This window comes from Coenobita brevimanus, chromosome 92, assembly GCF_032717465.1.
Source record: "Coenobita brevimanus isolate Jiangsu-jjx chromosome 92, ASM3271746v2, whole genome shotgun sequence".
Classification (NCBI taxonomy): domain Eukaryota; kingdom Metazoa; phylum Arthropoda; class Malacostraca; order Decapoda; family Coenobitidae; genus Coenobita; species Coenobita brevimanus.
In genome coordinates, this window is record NC_137045.1 from 36,176,875 (window position 1) to 36,193,286 (window position 16,412).

A 16,412-nucleotide genomic window follows, 5' to 3' on the forward strand; every position below is an offset into this window, starting at 1 on the left:
CAAGCCACCTGGCTTCATGTTAGGGAGGGAAAAGCACCAGGCAAGACAAGATAACACTTAGTTCCATAACTGCAGTTCCAAATTTGGCTGATACCATGGCAAATGTAATTTACTACAGTAAATGTCTATGTGGAATGCAATTATACACAAAATTAACATAGATAAACGTCATTTTCACGTTCACATTGAAACACTCTGTTCAAACACAAATGGTGAAAATGAGAAGAAAGTTAAGAACAAAGTGTGATGACTATTTCCTGAGGTCTCAGTGCACATGCCTCAATTGTCCCATTGTTAATCCAGCACTGTAGCCCAGGATGTTACAATCTTCACCCTAGCAGCTGGCAATAATGCATCAAAAACCATATCCTTCTTCGTCAAGATGACAGAATCATCTTCATCGAGGTCAGCAATAGAACGTCAACACTTTAGATTTTTTCTGTCTTGTTAAGTACCCTTTTGCTTGAAGGAGCTTTAAACCCTACTCTACATGTGACACTATGGTGTGGAATGAAAATGAAAAGTAAAGGATGAGTGTGGATGCGTCAGGGGATTTTGTGATTTGTGAAAGATGCAGAGTAAGGGAGTTGAAGAGTGTGCTTAGATGGTATGGTCATGTGGAGAGAATGGGTGTGGATGGAGTGATGAAAAAATTATGTCTGGGCGAATTTGAAGGTAGGAGGAGATGGGGTAATCCTAGAAGAAGGTGGATTGATATGGTAAATTAGTGTGTAATAAACAGAGGTATAGGAGCTAAAGAGGCCAGAAACATGACAAGCAACTGAGCTGGCTGGATGAATTTTGTGCGGAGGAGTGTAGGACGAGGGTTTGGCACCCCTTTCTAACTTAATTAACAGTCATCGTATTGCCTTTGTGAGATAGATGAGTGTGACACTATGCTCGGAATTATTTTTGACATATTATATGGACCCAGGATTCCTCAGGCTTGAATGGTGAGTGAACAGTAGTGTGGCTAATTCCTTTGGGAAAATTTTATTAGTACCCATTATCTTTTCCTTTTGCTCTCTGTACCCTACCTCACCTCATCTTTGGGTGGGAAAGGAGGTCTGTATGACTGACTGAATAGCAGAACTTGCTAAAATTACAGAAAAGAACTGTTTCATTCAAAGTAGAACTTGCTAAAATTACAGAAAAGAACTGTTTCATTCAAAGTGGTGCAGCGCAGATCAGTCACTAACGAAACATGAAGGATATAGTGATAGTAAAGTGGAAGTGGAAGTGGAAATGAGTTGGCTGAAGTGCAACAAGAGGAGTAAATTAGAATAGCATGGGATGAAAGGTGTTGAAGGCAGCCTCCGTTGTTGTTGTTGTTGTTTTTTTTACATTTGTAGGCTACTTCCTCCGCTTCTCGCTGGCGAAGTTGGATGTGAATGCATCTGATCGCTGGAGCGTGGCCTGTCTTCTTTTTTTTTTTTTTTTTTTTTTTAATGCGAGGAAGAAGGAACCAATTGTTGTTCCTTCCAAGAGAAAAACAAAATACAAGAGAGAGCCAAATTCAACATCCGATCATTTCTAGATGCCTGGAAACACTGCATTTGAAAGACTGGAGATCATTGGAAGCAGGAAATGCAGACAGAGGGAGACAGTTCCAGAGATGACCTGTTGCATAAATGAAGGACTGGGAGTAACGGTTAACTCTTGCATTAGAGAGTTGGACAGAAAAGGGATGAGAGTTTGCTGCCAGACGGGTGCTATGCGCCCGTCGTAGAGGTGGAGGAATGCATGCAGACTGTTCAGAGGAGCAGTGACCATTGAAGTAGCGATAGAAAAGATATAAAGATGCAACAGTGCGACGAAGAGACAGAGGTTGAAGGGAGTCAGTAAGAGGAGGAGAGTTATTGAGACGAAAGCCTTTGACTCCACCCTATTGAGAAGAGCTGTATGTGGGGAGCCTCCCCACACATGAGAGTTGTACTCCACCCAGAGGCGGATAAAACCCCTGTATAGAGTCAACAATTGTGCAGGCGTAAAGAAGGAACGGAGTCAGCTTAGCACACCTAATCTCTTGGAACCAGATTTTAAAAGAGATGTAATATGATCTTTCCAAGATAAGTCCCAAGTAAATGAAACCTCAAGCATGTTCAAGGATGATGCAGGATTAAGCTGAATATTATAAAACATTAGTGAGTATATCTGTGAGAGATTTTGTCGGGTTGACAGGTATAAAAACAGTCTTTGATGCATTAAAAACAATCAGATTATTTTTACCCCAGTCAGAGATACGAGCCAAGTCAGACATTAGGTGTGCCATAGCCTCATCCCTTGTTTGTTGAAGTAGCTGCTGAGATGGACGTTGTGGGAACCGAATGGAAAGGTGAAGGGTGGAGTCATCATCATAAGAGTGGATAGGGTTAGATGTATAGCTTAGAAGGTCATTGATGAATAAAAGGAAGAGAGTTGGTGATAGGACAGAGCCCTGAGGAACACCACTGTTGATAGATCTAGGAGAAGAAAGATGGCCGTCTACAACAGCGGCTATAGAACGACCAGAAAGGAAGCTAGAGATGAAGGCACAGATAGAAGGATAGAAACCGTAAGAGGGCAGTTTAGAAATTAAAGATTTATGCCAGACTCGATCGAAAGCCTTAGAGATGTCAAGTGCAATGGCAAAGCTTTCGCCAAAGTCCCGAAAGGAGGATGACCAGGAGTCTGAAAAGTAGGTGAGAAGATCGCCAGTGGAGCGTCCCCGACGGAACCCATACTGACAGTCAGAAAGAAGGTTGTGACAGGAAAGATACTTTAAAATTTTTCAATTGAGAATTGACTCGAAAACTTTTGAGATACAGGATGTTAAAGCAATTGGACGATAGTTAGAGGGTTGGGAGTGGTCACCCTTCTTTGGGACTGGCTGAATGAGAGCAAACTTCCAGCAAGAAGGAAAGGTACAAGTTGATAGACAAAGGCGAAAGAGCTTGCCTAGGCAGGGTGTAAGCACAGAGGCACAGTTCTTGAGAACAACAGGAGGGACCCCATCAGGCCCATATGCTTTATTAGTATTGAGGCCAGCAATGGCAGAAAATACATCAGCTGAATAAATTTTAATGTCAGCCATGAGGAAGTCAGAGGGGGGAAGTGATGGAGGAACAGCACCGGAATCGTCTAAGGTGGAATTGGAGGAGAAAGTCTGAGCGAAGAGATCTGCTTTATTAGGAGAAGAAATAGCTACAGAGCCATCAGAGTAGAAAAGAGGAGGGAAGGATGATGAGGTAAAGTTGTTAGAAAGGTCTTTGGCAAGCTGCCAGGAGGAGCGGGAAGAATTCTAGTTGGAGAGTTGAGAGCATTTAGTACGGATGAAATTATTTTTAGCAGAGCGAAGAACAGACTTTGCGCGATTCCGGGCAGAAACGTATAAAAGATGTGATTCAGGGGTGGGTTGGCTCCGGTACCTTTTATAGTCCCTCTCCTTGTTGCGGACAACATTAGAACAAGCGTGATTATATGGAGAAAGATTCAAAGATCTTCATTGGATGATTGTCGATATAAGATATTTTGAATCCATGAGATATTTTGAGTACTGGGTCTGGTCTTAGGCAGTTTCCTACGCCAAGAAACAGCAGGAATGTCAGCTTTTAGTCTTCAGGTAGTCCCCTTGCTGCTCTTATATAATGGTGTTTACCTTACCGGAAAGATGTGTTTACAGAATCTCATGTATAAGGATGCTTCTAACAGGTGTTTCTCCCAGTGCTCTGCTAAAAATATGCGCTGCGATATATTGATCTACCGGAAAACTGCGCACGTGCAGTGGGAGGTTAAGTTACGTTAGATAAGGCTGCCACTTCAATAAATTTCCCGGGAGTCATATAATTTGCCTTACAGTAGAGTTTCATCACGATCATGACCATCTTGATCTTCGCCATCATCATTTCATTGTCATCTGTCTCGAGATGAAGACCATGAGCTCTGTTGCCATTGGCAGACCATTATTCACGGCAAATTTTGTCTTTAATAACTGTATTTCGGATAGCAGACTGGAGACAGTTGCTATGTTACGCCCGAATTAGTCAACTGAAGTTTCCATGCACAAAGAGATGAAAGCTGTGTTACCGTCTTAGCATTAGTCTCACATTCGAATGAAGTGTAGACCCATTCATGGTCCACGCAGTGGACTCTCACTCACACACAGCTTCAATAGCTCTTGCAGGTGATGACAGCTAACTGCACTAGTTCCAGGTCGCCGATAAACTGTCTTTCTTCTGTTCTTCCTCATGTGGGCGTTGGGATGGATGAAAACGCCCTCACCATTGTCATTACATGTGAAAGAACTACATGTGCCACGAAATTTTACTATCCCACAATTACTGTGACGTATCAGAAGATAAATTCTCTTGTGCAGGCAATAGTGGTGAGTTTGACGATGGAGGGAACGAGGGGTGGTGTCATTTCGAGTCAGTGATTTGGTGTGCCAGCAATTTACATACTGTAAGATCTCGTGTCAATATAGTAATGCTGCATGGTGTTGGTACAAGTCCTCTTACTGTCCTTCTATATAGTGAAATTAATCTGTGTTGGAAAGTAACACATATAGTCATTATTAGCCTAGTTGAAATGTTGTTGTGTCTGATGAAACTTTCCTTTGAAATAACTACCTTACTGGATACAGTGTAGCCATGGAGTTAGGGGGAGATTTACTTTTAATGGCGCTTTCTCTGCCTGTGCTCTTCTTGTTGTTGTTGCTATTGTTGTCCTTGCCCTTGCCTCAAATGAATGTGAATGCAGTGGACTACAGACTGAAATTGGCTTACACTGCCATCCACCAATCTTCCTTTAGAGAACAGAGGGGAAGCTGGAGGACGTTTGTTTAACTTGCTGCCTGGTTATGCCTGTGCCACCTTGTGAAGGCATCCTTCTCCAGCACCTGCCTTTTGCACTAACTAAAAGTACGTCTGCAGCAGTTGTAGTAGGGGAAAATGAATTATAAGTGGAATAACAGTGCTTGTAGTATGCGTCTGGTTGAATCACTGAATATCTCTGCACCACTTGGAGAATAATGTGGTTTTCTGAAATGTAGATGATTCAGGGTTTCTGAAGCTGCTTAATTTAGTCAGCTACAGATCTAGAGCTAATAAGATTGGCTAATTCTCCATGTAGTGAGGAATGGAACATTTAGATCTTCTGAATTATTTTCTACAAATAAGGACTTTTGATGGGGAAATACAGTAGAGATCACGCACATCAGGCAACTATATATGGGAGTTTGTTCAACATTTTATCCCTCTGTTTTCAGGCAGTATGTGATTCGATTGGTACTGTAGACGACAAATGTTTTGGGTGGTGTGGGATAAAAGGAACTCTCACAAACTGATCCTGAAGCGGTTTAACCGGGATGGAGTGTTGTTATCTCTCAGAATCCTGTAATAGCTAACATTCTGTCTATCTATCTATCTGTAACTAGACGCCTTAATCCTGGAAGGGGATGACAATAAACGAGTCACCTTCATGTCATTCCACCTGCCGCAATCAGGTTGTCGTTTCTCCAGCTCACCCCCCCCCCCACTCATATACCTCTCCAGCTCATACCTCCATCTCATCCTCACACTGCCCCATCTCCTGCCTCACGCCGTCACACTCACATATAGGCCTACTCTCCATGCCAATCTCTCATTCTACACTCTTTCCACCGGGTCAAACCATCTCACGGTACTGGCTCTTTGTCAGAGTGAAGGCATATGTAACTAACCTGTTGATGTTGCACTTCCAATTCCAGTCCCATGCTCTGCGACATCATTTAATAAATAACATATTGTTGGGGCTGGGCCACGTACTAAAACATCGAATGATTTTTCACATCATCTGTTACGATGGACATGCATTACTGTATTTTATAGCAGCCCCACGAGGAATAGTACTGTTTTGTTTGCAGATTATGAAATTAATATTTTTAAGAGCTATAGAGAATGTCCCAGTAAGAATCATAGGTCAAGGAAAAATATAAAAGAAGTGTTTTTATTCAATAATTCATGTAATTACAATTAAACCAGCAGTTCGGAAGAGTGATATCAACAGGACCCCCAAAATGTGATAGAAGTTGTGAGGTACGGCCTGGTTGATGGTGTCTTTGTGATTTGACCAGAGACCATCGTTTAATTGCACCTAACCCCAGACAATTTTATTAATTGTTAACAAGACTTTCTCTGGTTGATAGTGTTAGGATGTTTCGTTGTAGACTGGTGGTTCCCTCACTTGTGGTTCTACGTAGCTTTGCGTTACCATCGCTGGTGGTCCCAAGCACAGATGTGGTTATACCTAGTTCTGGAAAAGCAAGAAATAATATGTGAGGCCTAGAGATCCTATTTGGTTGAACTAAGAGCACACTTTTGTGTCCGTAGTCGATTCGCAAATGTATTGCTATGTTCAGTAGAGAAAGAATGCAATTTTATTATTCTTGAGACACTGTATGGCATACCTAAGTTATGAAAGCGACTGGAGATGTGAGGATATGGCTTGTTGAGGGTTGAAGGGAGACGAGTCTGGCCCACACCCCTCCCCGTCTGTGTCTGATGGAGATACAGGGGCAGGAGATGCCCCCACCACAGGCAGACGCAGGCCGCCCACACCACCAAGAGAGCGTTAGTTGGAAACCAACCCCCGCCCACACCACCCTGCATGGCTGCTCTCTGTTCGTCTGACACAAAACGACACATTCAGTGACAAATAAGCCCAGAACTGAGTCGGTGGCAGAGTAACTTTGACATAAAGGACCGTATAATAGTGAAAAAGTATATATTTGTGGGAAAATGGTAACAGACTTAATAATTACATACAGGGAGTCGAACGTTCTTTGGTTGTACCCAAATTATAATGGTATTAATTAGTTTTAGAAAGTATGGAAATCATAACTTTAGCATTAATATAAGAACAGTTCTATGATAGGGTTTCTCTATTATATTTTTGTCACAAATTACATATGAGAGATATTTAAGATTTTATTCGTTTATTTTCAACTAGGCACAGCTTGAATGGTTCATCTGCAGTGTGACATTGCGTGCTGGTGGCAGATTAATGGGGATTTGAAATAGTTCCAAGAGAAAAAGTTTGTAATCGTGAAATTCTGTGATTTTTTCAATGTGTAATAATATTTTTGCCTTATTCTTTTCATTTATTTTAAGCTATAAAATTCTGAAATTAGAAGACGGCTTGAAGCTATCCTTTAATGTAGTGAAATCCGATGCACCTGAAGTCTAATCCATCTAAACGTGTATCACAGAACATTAGAAGTATAACTCTAGAGTCAAATCCCTTTTTGTTGGATACTTACAATTTACTATTATTATCTCCCTTGTCAAGTTCAGCATCACATCAGACAACAGCGCAGAATGTCTATTTTTTTTCTAAACACTTAAAGACAAAAAGTAATAAAGATGGCAGAAGCTGAAAGTCCCAGGTGTGCTGTGCCAATACAAAAATGATGCCACCTTTTATTATGGTTATGATAAAGTCAGAATTTTTTTTAAAAACAATCTGAATCTTCTCTCACTGTCACTGCTTTTATTACTGAACACCACAAACCGTGATTACGAGTAAAAACTTAATGAAACGCCGAGAACCCTGGCCCCGAGCTGTCAGTGCAAAGCATCACTCAGTATGCCTCCGTCTGGCATTGCGCACGGACCTGCCATACAACCTCCATGACAGGCTTCTTTGTGGGATGAAATGAAGCTCAAGATAAGCCAAGTCGACCCCATATGACCTTAACCTTGAACCCCTTGACCTTGCAGACTTAATCAGTTCATCGCCCCTTCATTCTGTATCATTGACAAGAGTTTGGTCGAAATCCGTCCAAAGAGTCAGGAGATATCGCACCCAAACCTATATAACCTTGACCTTTGACCCCTTGAACTTCTGACCTAATCAGTTTGTCGTCCTTTCATACTGTATCATTGGCAAAAACTTATTTGAAATCCATCCAGGTGTTCAGGAGATATCGTGTCCACACTCATATGACTTTGAGCTTCGACCCTTTGACCTTCCTGACCTAATCAGTTCATTATCCTTTCATATTGTATCACTGACAAAAGTTTGGTCAAAATCCTTCGAGGGGGTTCAAGAGATATCGCGCCCACACTCATGATCTTGACCTTTGATTGCTTAGCCTTGTTGACCTATTCAGTTCATCGTCCCTTCATACCAGGTAAGTTTGGTCAACATCCATCAAGGGATTCAGATGATATTGCGCTCACAAGAACAAGCTAAGTCGACCCCATATGACCTTGACCTTTGACCCCTTGACCTAGCTGGCGTAAATCAATACATCATCTCCTCATAGTGCATCACTGACAAAAGTTTGGTGGAAATCCATCAATGGGTTCAGGAGATATCGTGCCCGCAATAGTGTTACAGATGCACGTACCCAAACACGCTCGAACGCACGCACGCACGGACGACCAGTCACTTAATGATTCCTCTTGCATAGGTGGGCGGAGGCATAAAAATAACGTGTGTTGCAAATCACTCAATGTGAGAGCCTCAAGTGAAAAAAAAAAATCTTTGCACCAGAAAAAATATTGAGCTAACTTCATTTCAACTTTCCTCAGAGATCTCCTTGTTGGTGTTTATGCTTGCAGTAATGCTTTTGGGAGAGTAAATTTGTTGTAAGCCTGAAAGTGAATAAATTTCTTGAGTTACTGCTGCAGGGTCATTTGTCAGTACATTCATATTTCTGTTATAAAGACAATCGCCATTCTTCTCTTTCTATTGACACCACACATTCTCTTTAAAAAGGAACAAAAAAACGAAGACATTTATGCAAGCAGGACTGTCCAAAACATATTAACTGAAATTCATATTGCGATAAAGTTAAGCACCTCATATAACCTAGGAATTTTCCCAAAGGATATTGTCAAATAAACCTTTATGAACGCTTCTGGCCCTTAGTTATCAGATTTCAGTGATCATCTTTTTTTTACATAGGTATAGCTGACTACAGTATTTCTACTGCAGTTCATCTTTTGGCAAACCCAAGAAACCATGAACTCGTGCTACATTGGGTGGTAACCATATAGTCAACAAGTAGATGCCTAACATTGTTGGGTGAAAACACCCAGCCAGATGTGACTCAACATAGGACTTGGCTTCCTACAAATGCTTCAGTTCCCATTGCTAACTTTCACTTTATACTGAAGTCTTCGCTGTTAGAGAATATTTCGACATGAAAGGCACAACATACTTCTTGGCAGCCAGTGCTAACAAACAGCACATCACTCTTTATATAACTGTTACACAACACAAGTAGGCATATAGAGCAATACCACACAAGCATTAGCAAACCATCTTCAGCAACATCCCACCTCCATTCATTCCAAGACAGGCGATGAATCAACACCTATATACTCATTTCACATACAAGACAATACACCTCAATCAGAACATTATATTACAAGTCCCTCTCATGGCATCCATCCATCAGAAAACTCCTTAAATAGTACTGATCAGGTTCACCTAACTAGGCTTAGATCAAGACATCAACTAGCCCTCAGTAATGAACTAATCTTAAGGTTGGATGGAATCACAAGCGACACGTGCCCCACCTGAGGAATATACCTACACATCACATTACCGAGGACTCCAGAGGCCAGGCCACACTAAATGTAAACACAACACAAATGGTCCCCTGAACTTAGGAGACAACCCTGTAGAGTTGGCTGCTTACCTGCTGTGACCGGTCTGTTCAGCCAAACATACTGGAGTTAAGCAACAACAACATTAACTAATACTTAATCTTCCTGTGATATATCATTGTTCTCAGGACCAAAGCATAGTGCGACGCCATAGTTTCTTCAGGATTTTTTATTTTTTTCAGAATAATGAGTATTACATGACATCGTTTCATTCCAAGATCCCCGTCGATATCAGTGGTCACTTTTATTACCCACACCATTATTCCATATGGTGGGAATATAGTAATCACCCCTGTCCGTCCGTCTGTCCGTCTTTACGTCCAGGCCTATATCTTGGAAACCACCTGGTGGATTGGTTTCACATCACACAGATAGAGTATGTGTCGCAGCTGATGCCCGTACACGTAAAATTGCCATATTACCTGTACCTTACAAGATATGAGCATATAAAAAAAAAAAAATCTGTCGTTTTATCCTTTCTGTTTCGGCTTGTATCTTGGAAACCACCAGGTGGATTGGTTTCATATCACACAGAAAGATTAAGTGTGTGTCGTAGTTGATGCCCGCATATGTAAAATTCTCAAATTGTCTGTAATTCATGAGCTAAGACCATATAAGGAAAATTCTGTCTTGATAAGTTGGATGTGCCTACTAGAGATTTCAGTCCGATCTGCACAAGCAGCTGAAAATGAAACTTGGTGGACTGATTCCTGAGTTTATTATTATTATTATTATTATTATTATTATTATTATTATTATTATTATTATTATTATTATCCCAGTCATTAGTGTACGAATCCTAGTTTATTTCCGGAGATATGAAAATGTCATACTTATTACTGCATATCTTATTTTCTTTACCACATGGTGGGGATACGTCTTTGATAAAGGCTTGTTTAACATATAAAAGTTTAGTATTTTCACAGTGGAATAATGAATGAAGAGACCGAAAATAGCCACAGATATCTTGATGCCCAGGCCGTTCATGTCTGGGCGTAAATGATCATACAGTTAGGTGGACTGTTTATTTAGAAGTCGGTTAATCATGAGTTAGTTAACTGAGATATCACTGTACTTCAGTTATCTTCAGCATCTTTGCCTATCGGCACCAGTGAAAAGCCACCATCACGAACATCCACACGTGACCGCGAGCCGACACCGAACATAGCACCACCACTTACCACTCCCATGTTACCATGCCGAATCCTTCCGTAATACAATGCCAGTGAGAGACAATAACAATAGTCGCTAATCTTCCACACATTCCCCAACAGCATGGATGTCGCCAGCCAGCAACATCTTTACATAACTCTGTAGTTGTATCAAAACACACCTGCACACACGGACAACGGAAGTAGAGATCCTATATTAACATGGCAAAAAATCCACACCACCGTTCCCTCAGTCGGACTGCCAGATCTCGCTTCAGATTGTATTACCTCCCTTAGTAGAAACGTGAGAAAAATCTGCCTTATACCAACCCATACTCCCTCCCCAGTAATACTGATAAAAATAATTACATGGCACTGCGCTTTTTTGTACTAAATGGTTCTAACTAAACGACAACACTGTTGAGGAAGCCCAGCCTCTAACTCCAGTCGATGATAACCCAGAGGCCAAAAATGATGCTACAGTAAGTTCTCCACCTGAAACTCCAGTAAAGACAACAAGTACCGTACCCAAAAACCAAGTTGCAAGGAAAAGCGGTCTCTGCCGGCAGTCAGGGGGTCAGGTCAGTGCCTTACCATTAAGCCTCTGGAAATATCAAATAACATTCTTCAGAGTGTGTGTGTGTGTGTGTGTGTGTGTGTGTGTGTGTGTGTGTGTGTGTGTGTGTGTGTGTGTGTGTGTGTGTGTGTGTGTGTGTGTGTGTGTGTGTGTGTGTGTGTGTGTGTGTGTGTGTGTGTGTGTGTGTGTGTGTGTGTGTGTGTGTGTGTGTGTGTGTGTGTGTGTGTGTGTGTGTGTGTGTGTGTGTGTGTGTGTGTGTGTGTGTGTGTGTGTGTGTGTGTGTGTGTGTGTGTGTGTGTGTGTGTGTGTGTGTGTGTGTGTGTGTGTGTGTGTGTGTGTGTGTGTGTGTGTGTGTGTGTGTGTGTGTGTGTGTGTGTGTGTGTGTGTGTGTGTGTGTGTGTGTGTGTGTGTGTGTGTGTGTGTGTGTGTGTGTGTGTGTGTGTGTGTGTGTGTGTGTGTGTGTGTGTGTGTGTGTGTGTGTGTGTGTGTGTGTGTGTGTGTGTGTGTGTGTGTGTGTGTGTGTGTGTGTGTGTGTGTGTGTGTGTGTGTGTGTGTGTGTGTGTGTGTGTGTGTGTGTGTGTGTGTGTGTGTGTGTGTGTGTGTGTGTGTGTGTGTGTGTGTGTGTGTGTGTGTGTGTGTGTGTGTGTGTGTGTGTGTGTGTGTGTGTGTGTGTGTGTGTGTGTGTGTGTGTGTGTGTGTGTGTGTGTGTGTGTGTGTGTGTGTGTGTGTGTGTGTGTGTGTGTGTGTGTGTGTGTGTGTGTGTGTGTGTGTGTGTGTGTGTGTGTGTGTGTGTGTGTGTGTGTGTGTGTGTGTGTGTGTGTGTGTGTGTGTGTGTGTGTGTGTGTGTGTGTGTGTGTGTGTGTGTGTGTGTGTGTGTGTGTGTGTGTGTGTGTGTGTGTGTGTGTGTGTGTGTGTGTGTGTGTGTGTGTGTGTGTGTGTGTGTGTGTGTGTGTGTGTGTGTGTGTGTGTGTGTGTGTGTGTGTGTGTGTGTGTGTGTGTGTGTGTGTGTGTGTGTGTGTGTGTGTGTGTGTGTGTGTGTGTGTGTGTGTGTGTGTGTGTGTGTGTGTGTGTGTGTGTGTGTGTGAGAGAGAGAGAGAGAGAGAGAGAGAGAGAGAGAGAGACTCACCTAACAGCACATGGACCCTTGCCGTAGCTGGGGCCACTCCTGTTGGCTGGCAGGTGTAGTTGCCGGAGTCTCCAGAGGTAGCCCGCTGGATGAGGAGGGCTGAACGCATCACCTCCCCCGCCTCCGTAACCACACTCACCCCACCTCGGGCTGAGTCATAGTGGATTTCCTGGAGGGGGTAGTGGGTGGTAGTACAGTATTAGAGTTTGTTGGCATTCATCTGAGGGAACTGGTGCACTCCCGTAACTTTAATATTGTGCCCTGGGGGTAGGGGGGGTTTCAAGAATACTCCCCCAGTATCCCTGCTTGTCGTACGACGCAACTAAAAGGGTTGGTGGTGGGTTAGTGCCCCACCCCGTAAAAAGAACTAACTAAAAAAGCGAATAAAGCGCCTCGGACCCGGACGGACCATACGTTGACGACTAAGGAAAGGACAAAGGACATTCTTAGGGTTGGAACGTGGAATGTGAGAGGAGTGAATGATGAAGTGAAAGAGAGATTGTTCAGGTGCTTGAGGATGCAAAAGTGGATATATGTGGATTGACTGAAACTAAATGGGAAGGTGAAAGGGTGAGGGAATGGGAATATGGTTTAGGTATATGTGCGGGAGTCAGTGAAAATGAGAGGGCAAGAGAGAGAGTATGTCTGATGATAAGCAAGAAGTGGAAGGAGAATATAAGAAAGTATGGAACAGTGGGTGAAAGGATTGTATGGGTGAGGATGAAAGTAGGTATACAAGCGTGGGCGATTGTATGTGTGTATGCCCCGACAGAGGATCGAGTGGCAAGAGTGTAAGATGAGTTTTGGGCGAGTGTAGAAGCGTGTATGGACAAGTTTGAGAGGAGCGAGAGAGTGCTGTTGATTGGAGACATGAATGGCAAAGTTGGGAATGTACGAGAGGATGGAGTGGTTGGTCAGTGGGGTGTGCCAGCTGACGTAGATGGGAATGGAAGTGCTTTGGTGGACATCTGTGCTTGTAAGGGGTTGGCAATAGCCAACACCTACTTTCGGCATAAGACGATCCACTGGTATACATGGAGAGTAATGATGAGGATGGATGGTGAACTTGTTGAACGAAAGGCAATGATAGACTACGTGTGTGAGGATGAGCGAATGAGAAGACAAGTGTTGGATGCAAGAGTGTGGAGAGCGTGGGGGAATGGAGTCTCGGACCATCACTTAGTGATGGCTAAGGTAGAGCTGCAAAGAAAGTGGTTGAGGAGACGAAGGGGAAGACAGGAGGAAGCAACTACTGTGAGAAGAGTGGAGAAATTGCAAGATAGTGAGAAAATAACAGAGCATAAGAGCATAGTGGAAGAAAGATGGGGAAGGTATGAGCTAGAGCAGATGGAAGGGGTGGAAGACGTATGTAAGATATTCACGGAAGAGATAGGCGCAGCGTGTGAGGCGGTTTGTGGAGTGAGGAGGAGATGCAAGGGTGTGCAAGGGACAGCATGGTGGAATGATGAGGTGAAACGAGCTGTGGAACAAAAGAAGAAGCCATATAGTGAATGGTTAGCGAGTAGAGGTAGGGGAGAAGATGAGAGAGAGAAGAGAGAGGTATATGTGAGCAGGAGAAGGGAGGTTAAGAGACTGGTGAAGGAGAGTAAAAAGAAAGTGGATGAAGAGTTTGGGAGGAATCTGAGTGTGAAATGGAGGGAGAGTAAGAAATTATTTTGGAAGGAGGTAAAGAAAGTAAGGCAGTGTGAAAGGGGAAATAGTAGGGGAGTGAAAGATAGGAATAATAGATTGTTGGTGGAGAAGAGAGAGAAACTGAGGAGATGGAAGGAGCACTTTGAGGATTTGTTGAATGTAGAGAGTGAGAGCAGTGCGAGTATAAGTGGTTGGGGAATGGCTGGGAGAAGAAGAGATGAGAGGAGGGAGGAAGAGATCAGTAGGGCGGAAGTAGTGGAAGCGATGAAGAAGATTAATTTGGGAAAGGCCCCAGGAATTGATGAAGTGTGTGGTGAAATGCTTAGGTATGGGGGTGAGATTGTTGTGGAGTGGATATGGAAGTTGTGTAGATTGGCTTGGGAAGAGGGAAGGGTTCCAGAGGACTGGAAATCAGGTATAATTGTTCCTTTATACAAAGGAAAAGCAGAGAGAGAAGTATGTGGTAACCATAGGGGGATTTGCCTACTTAGTGTGACTGGTAAAATATATGGTAGAATACTCATTGATAGGATTAGGCATATGACAGAGGAGCTAGTTGGAGAACAAGGGGGATTTAGGAAGGGAAAAGGGTGTGTAGATCAGATATTTGTTCTAAGATGTTTAGTGGAGAAGTATCAAGAGAAGGGAAGGAAAGTGTATGCTGCCTTCATGGACTTGGAGAAAGCTTATGACAATAGATAGGCAAGGTATGTGGAAGGTATTAAGAATATATGGAGTGGAGGGGAAATTGTTGAGTGCTGTGAAGAGTATGTACAAGGGAGCTAGGGTTACGGTGCGAGTGGATGGTGAGCTGAGTGGGTTCTTTGATCTCAATGTGGGACTGAAAAAGGGTTGTGTGATGTCTCCATGGCTGTTTAATATATACATGGATGGGGTTGTAAAGAGGTGCAGGGTAGGGCAGTGGATGTGGGGGTGGCTCTAATGAATGAGGATGAGATTTGGAAGCTTCCGGTGTTGCTGTTTGCTGATGGTACAGTACTGCTGAGTGAAGATGAATGGGAGTTGCAAGGTTTGGTGAATGAATTTGGGACAGTGTGTAGGAGGAGGAATCTGAAAGTTAATGTAAACAAAAGTAAAGTTATGGTCTTTGAGAGGAATGAAGTCACAGAGTGTGCAGTGAGGTTGGATGGTGAGGATATGGAGAATGTGAGTGCATTCAAGTACTTGGGTAGTGTGATGAGTAAGGATGGAACTTTGGGGGATGAAGTGCTTGAAAGGGTACAGCAGGGAAGGAAGGTTGTTGGTACACTGAAAGCAGTGATGAGAAATAGGGAGGTGAGTGTGGAAGTTAAGAAATCACTGCATGATAGTATTGTGATCCCTACCCTGACGTATGGAAGCGAGGCATGGACCTTGCAAGAGGGGAACAAGTCAAGAGTGAGAGCAGTGGAAATGAGTTACTTGAGAGGAGCATGTGGAGTGACGTGGAGGGACAGGTTGACGAATGAAGAAGTGAAGGAACGCTGTGGGGTGGATGTGGATGTGGTTGAGAAGATTAGGAGAAATACATTGAGGTGGTTTGGACTGGTGAAGAGAATGGAGAATGAAAGACTAACTAAGAGGGTGTATCTAGGTGAGGTGGAGGGAGGGAGAGGGAGAGGTAGACCGAGGATGAGGTGGAGGGATAGAGTTGAGAGGTATATGAGGGAGGGGGGGGTGAGTTGGGGGGAGGGTAGTCAAATAGTGGGTGACAGAGCGACTTGGAGGCGTTTTGTCTGCGGCCACCCTTTGCTGGATTTGGGCGTCGGCCTATAGATAGATAGATAGATAGATAAGAGTCTCCTAACTACTCAAATCATCCCTCCGTTCTAACAATAACTAGTCGTCAGTAAATGGGGTTTGAAAACTTTTGTCAGGTTATAAGTAATTCACTATACTGGGTTTCATCGTGCTCGTGAGCTGAGCGACAAGAGAGGTAAGATTCAGCCACAGATCTGAAAAGCAATAGCTTGGGAGGACGCATGAACAGTGTAGTTAAAATTAAAGTTAAGTTAAAGTTATGAAATCGGCCGCCACATGATTGCTGGCAAGTTTGTCCTTTTATTTCCGTTAAAAATGACAATATAAAACCGTCCTTTTCTATTTTGGGTTAAACTTAAGAAACCAGTCGTGATATGGCTGTTGGAAGGTTGCCAAATTTGTCCTTTTGAGGACAGTTTGTCCTTTTGGGGAAGTTCCTGTCCCTCTATTTCTATAAAAAAGGACAGTCTAAAACTGTCTTTTTCTGTCATTTTCATTAATTTTCAGGT

General features: G+C 43.1%; 1 protein-coding gene across 1 annotated transcript in view; it reads right to left on the reverse strand.

Annotated features, from left to right (window-relative positions):
- LOC145412194 (uncharacterized) overlaps nt 1-16,412 on the reverse strand; it is a 146,793-nt gene that overhangs the window by 56,563 nt on the left and 73,818 nt on the right. The window contains exons 7-8 of the mRNA XM_080282122.1: nt 12,490-12,658; nt 6,425-6,643 (exon numbers count right to left, since the gene is read on the reverse strand). Coding sequence (XP_080138248.1) covers nt 6,425-6,643; nt 12,490-12,658 — 388 coding nt within the window. The remainder of the gene's footprint in view (nt 1-6,424; nt 6,644-12,489; nt 12,659-16,412) is intronic.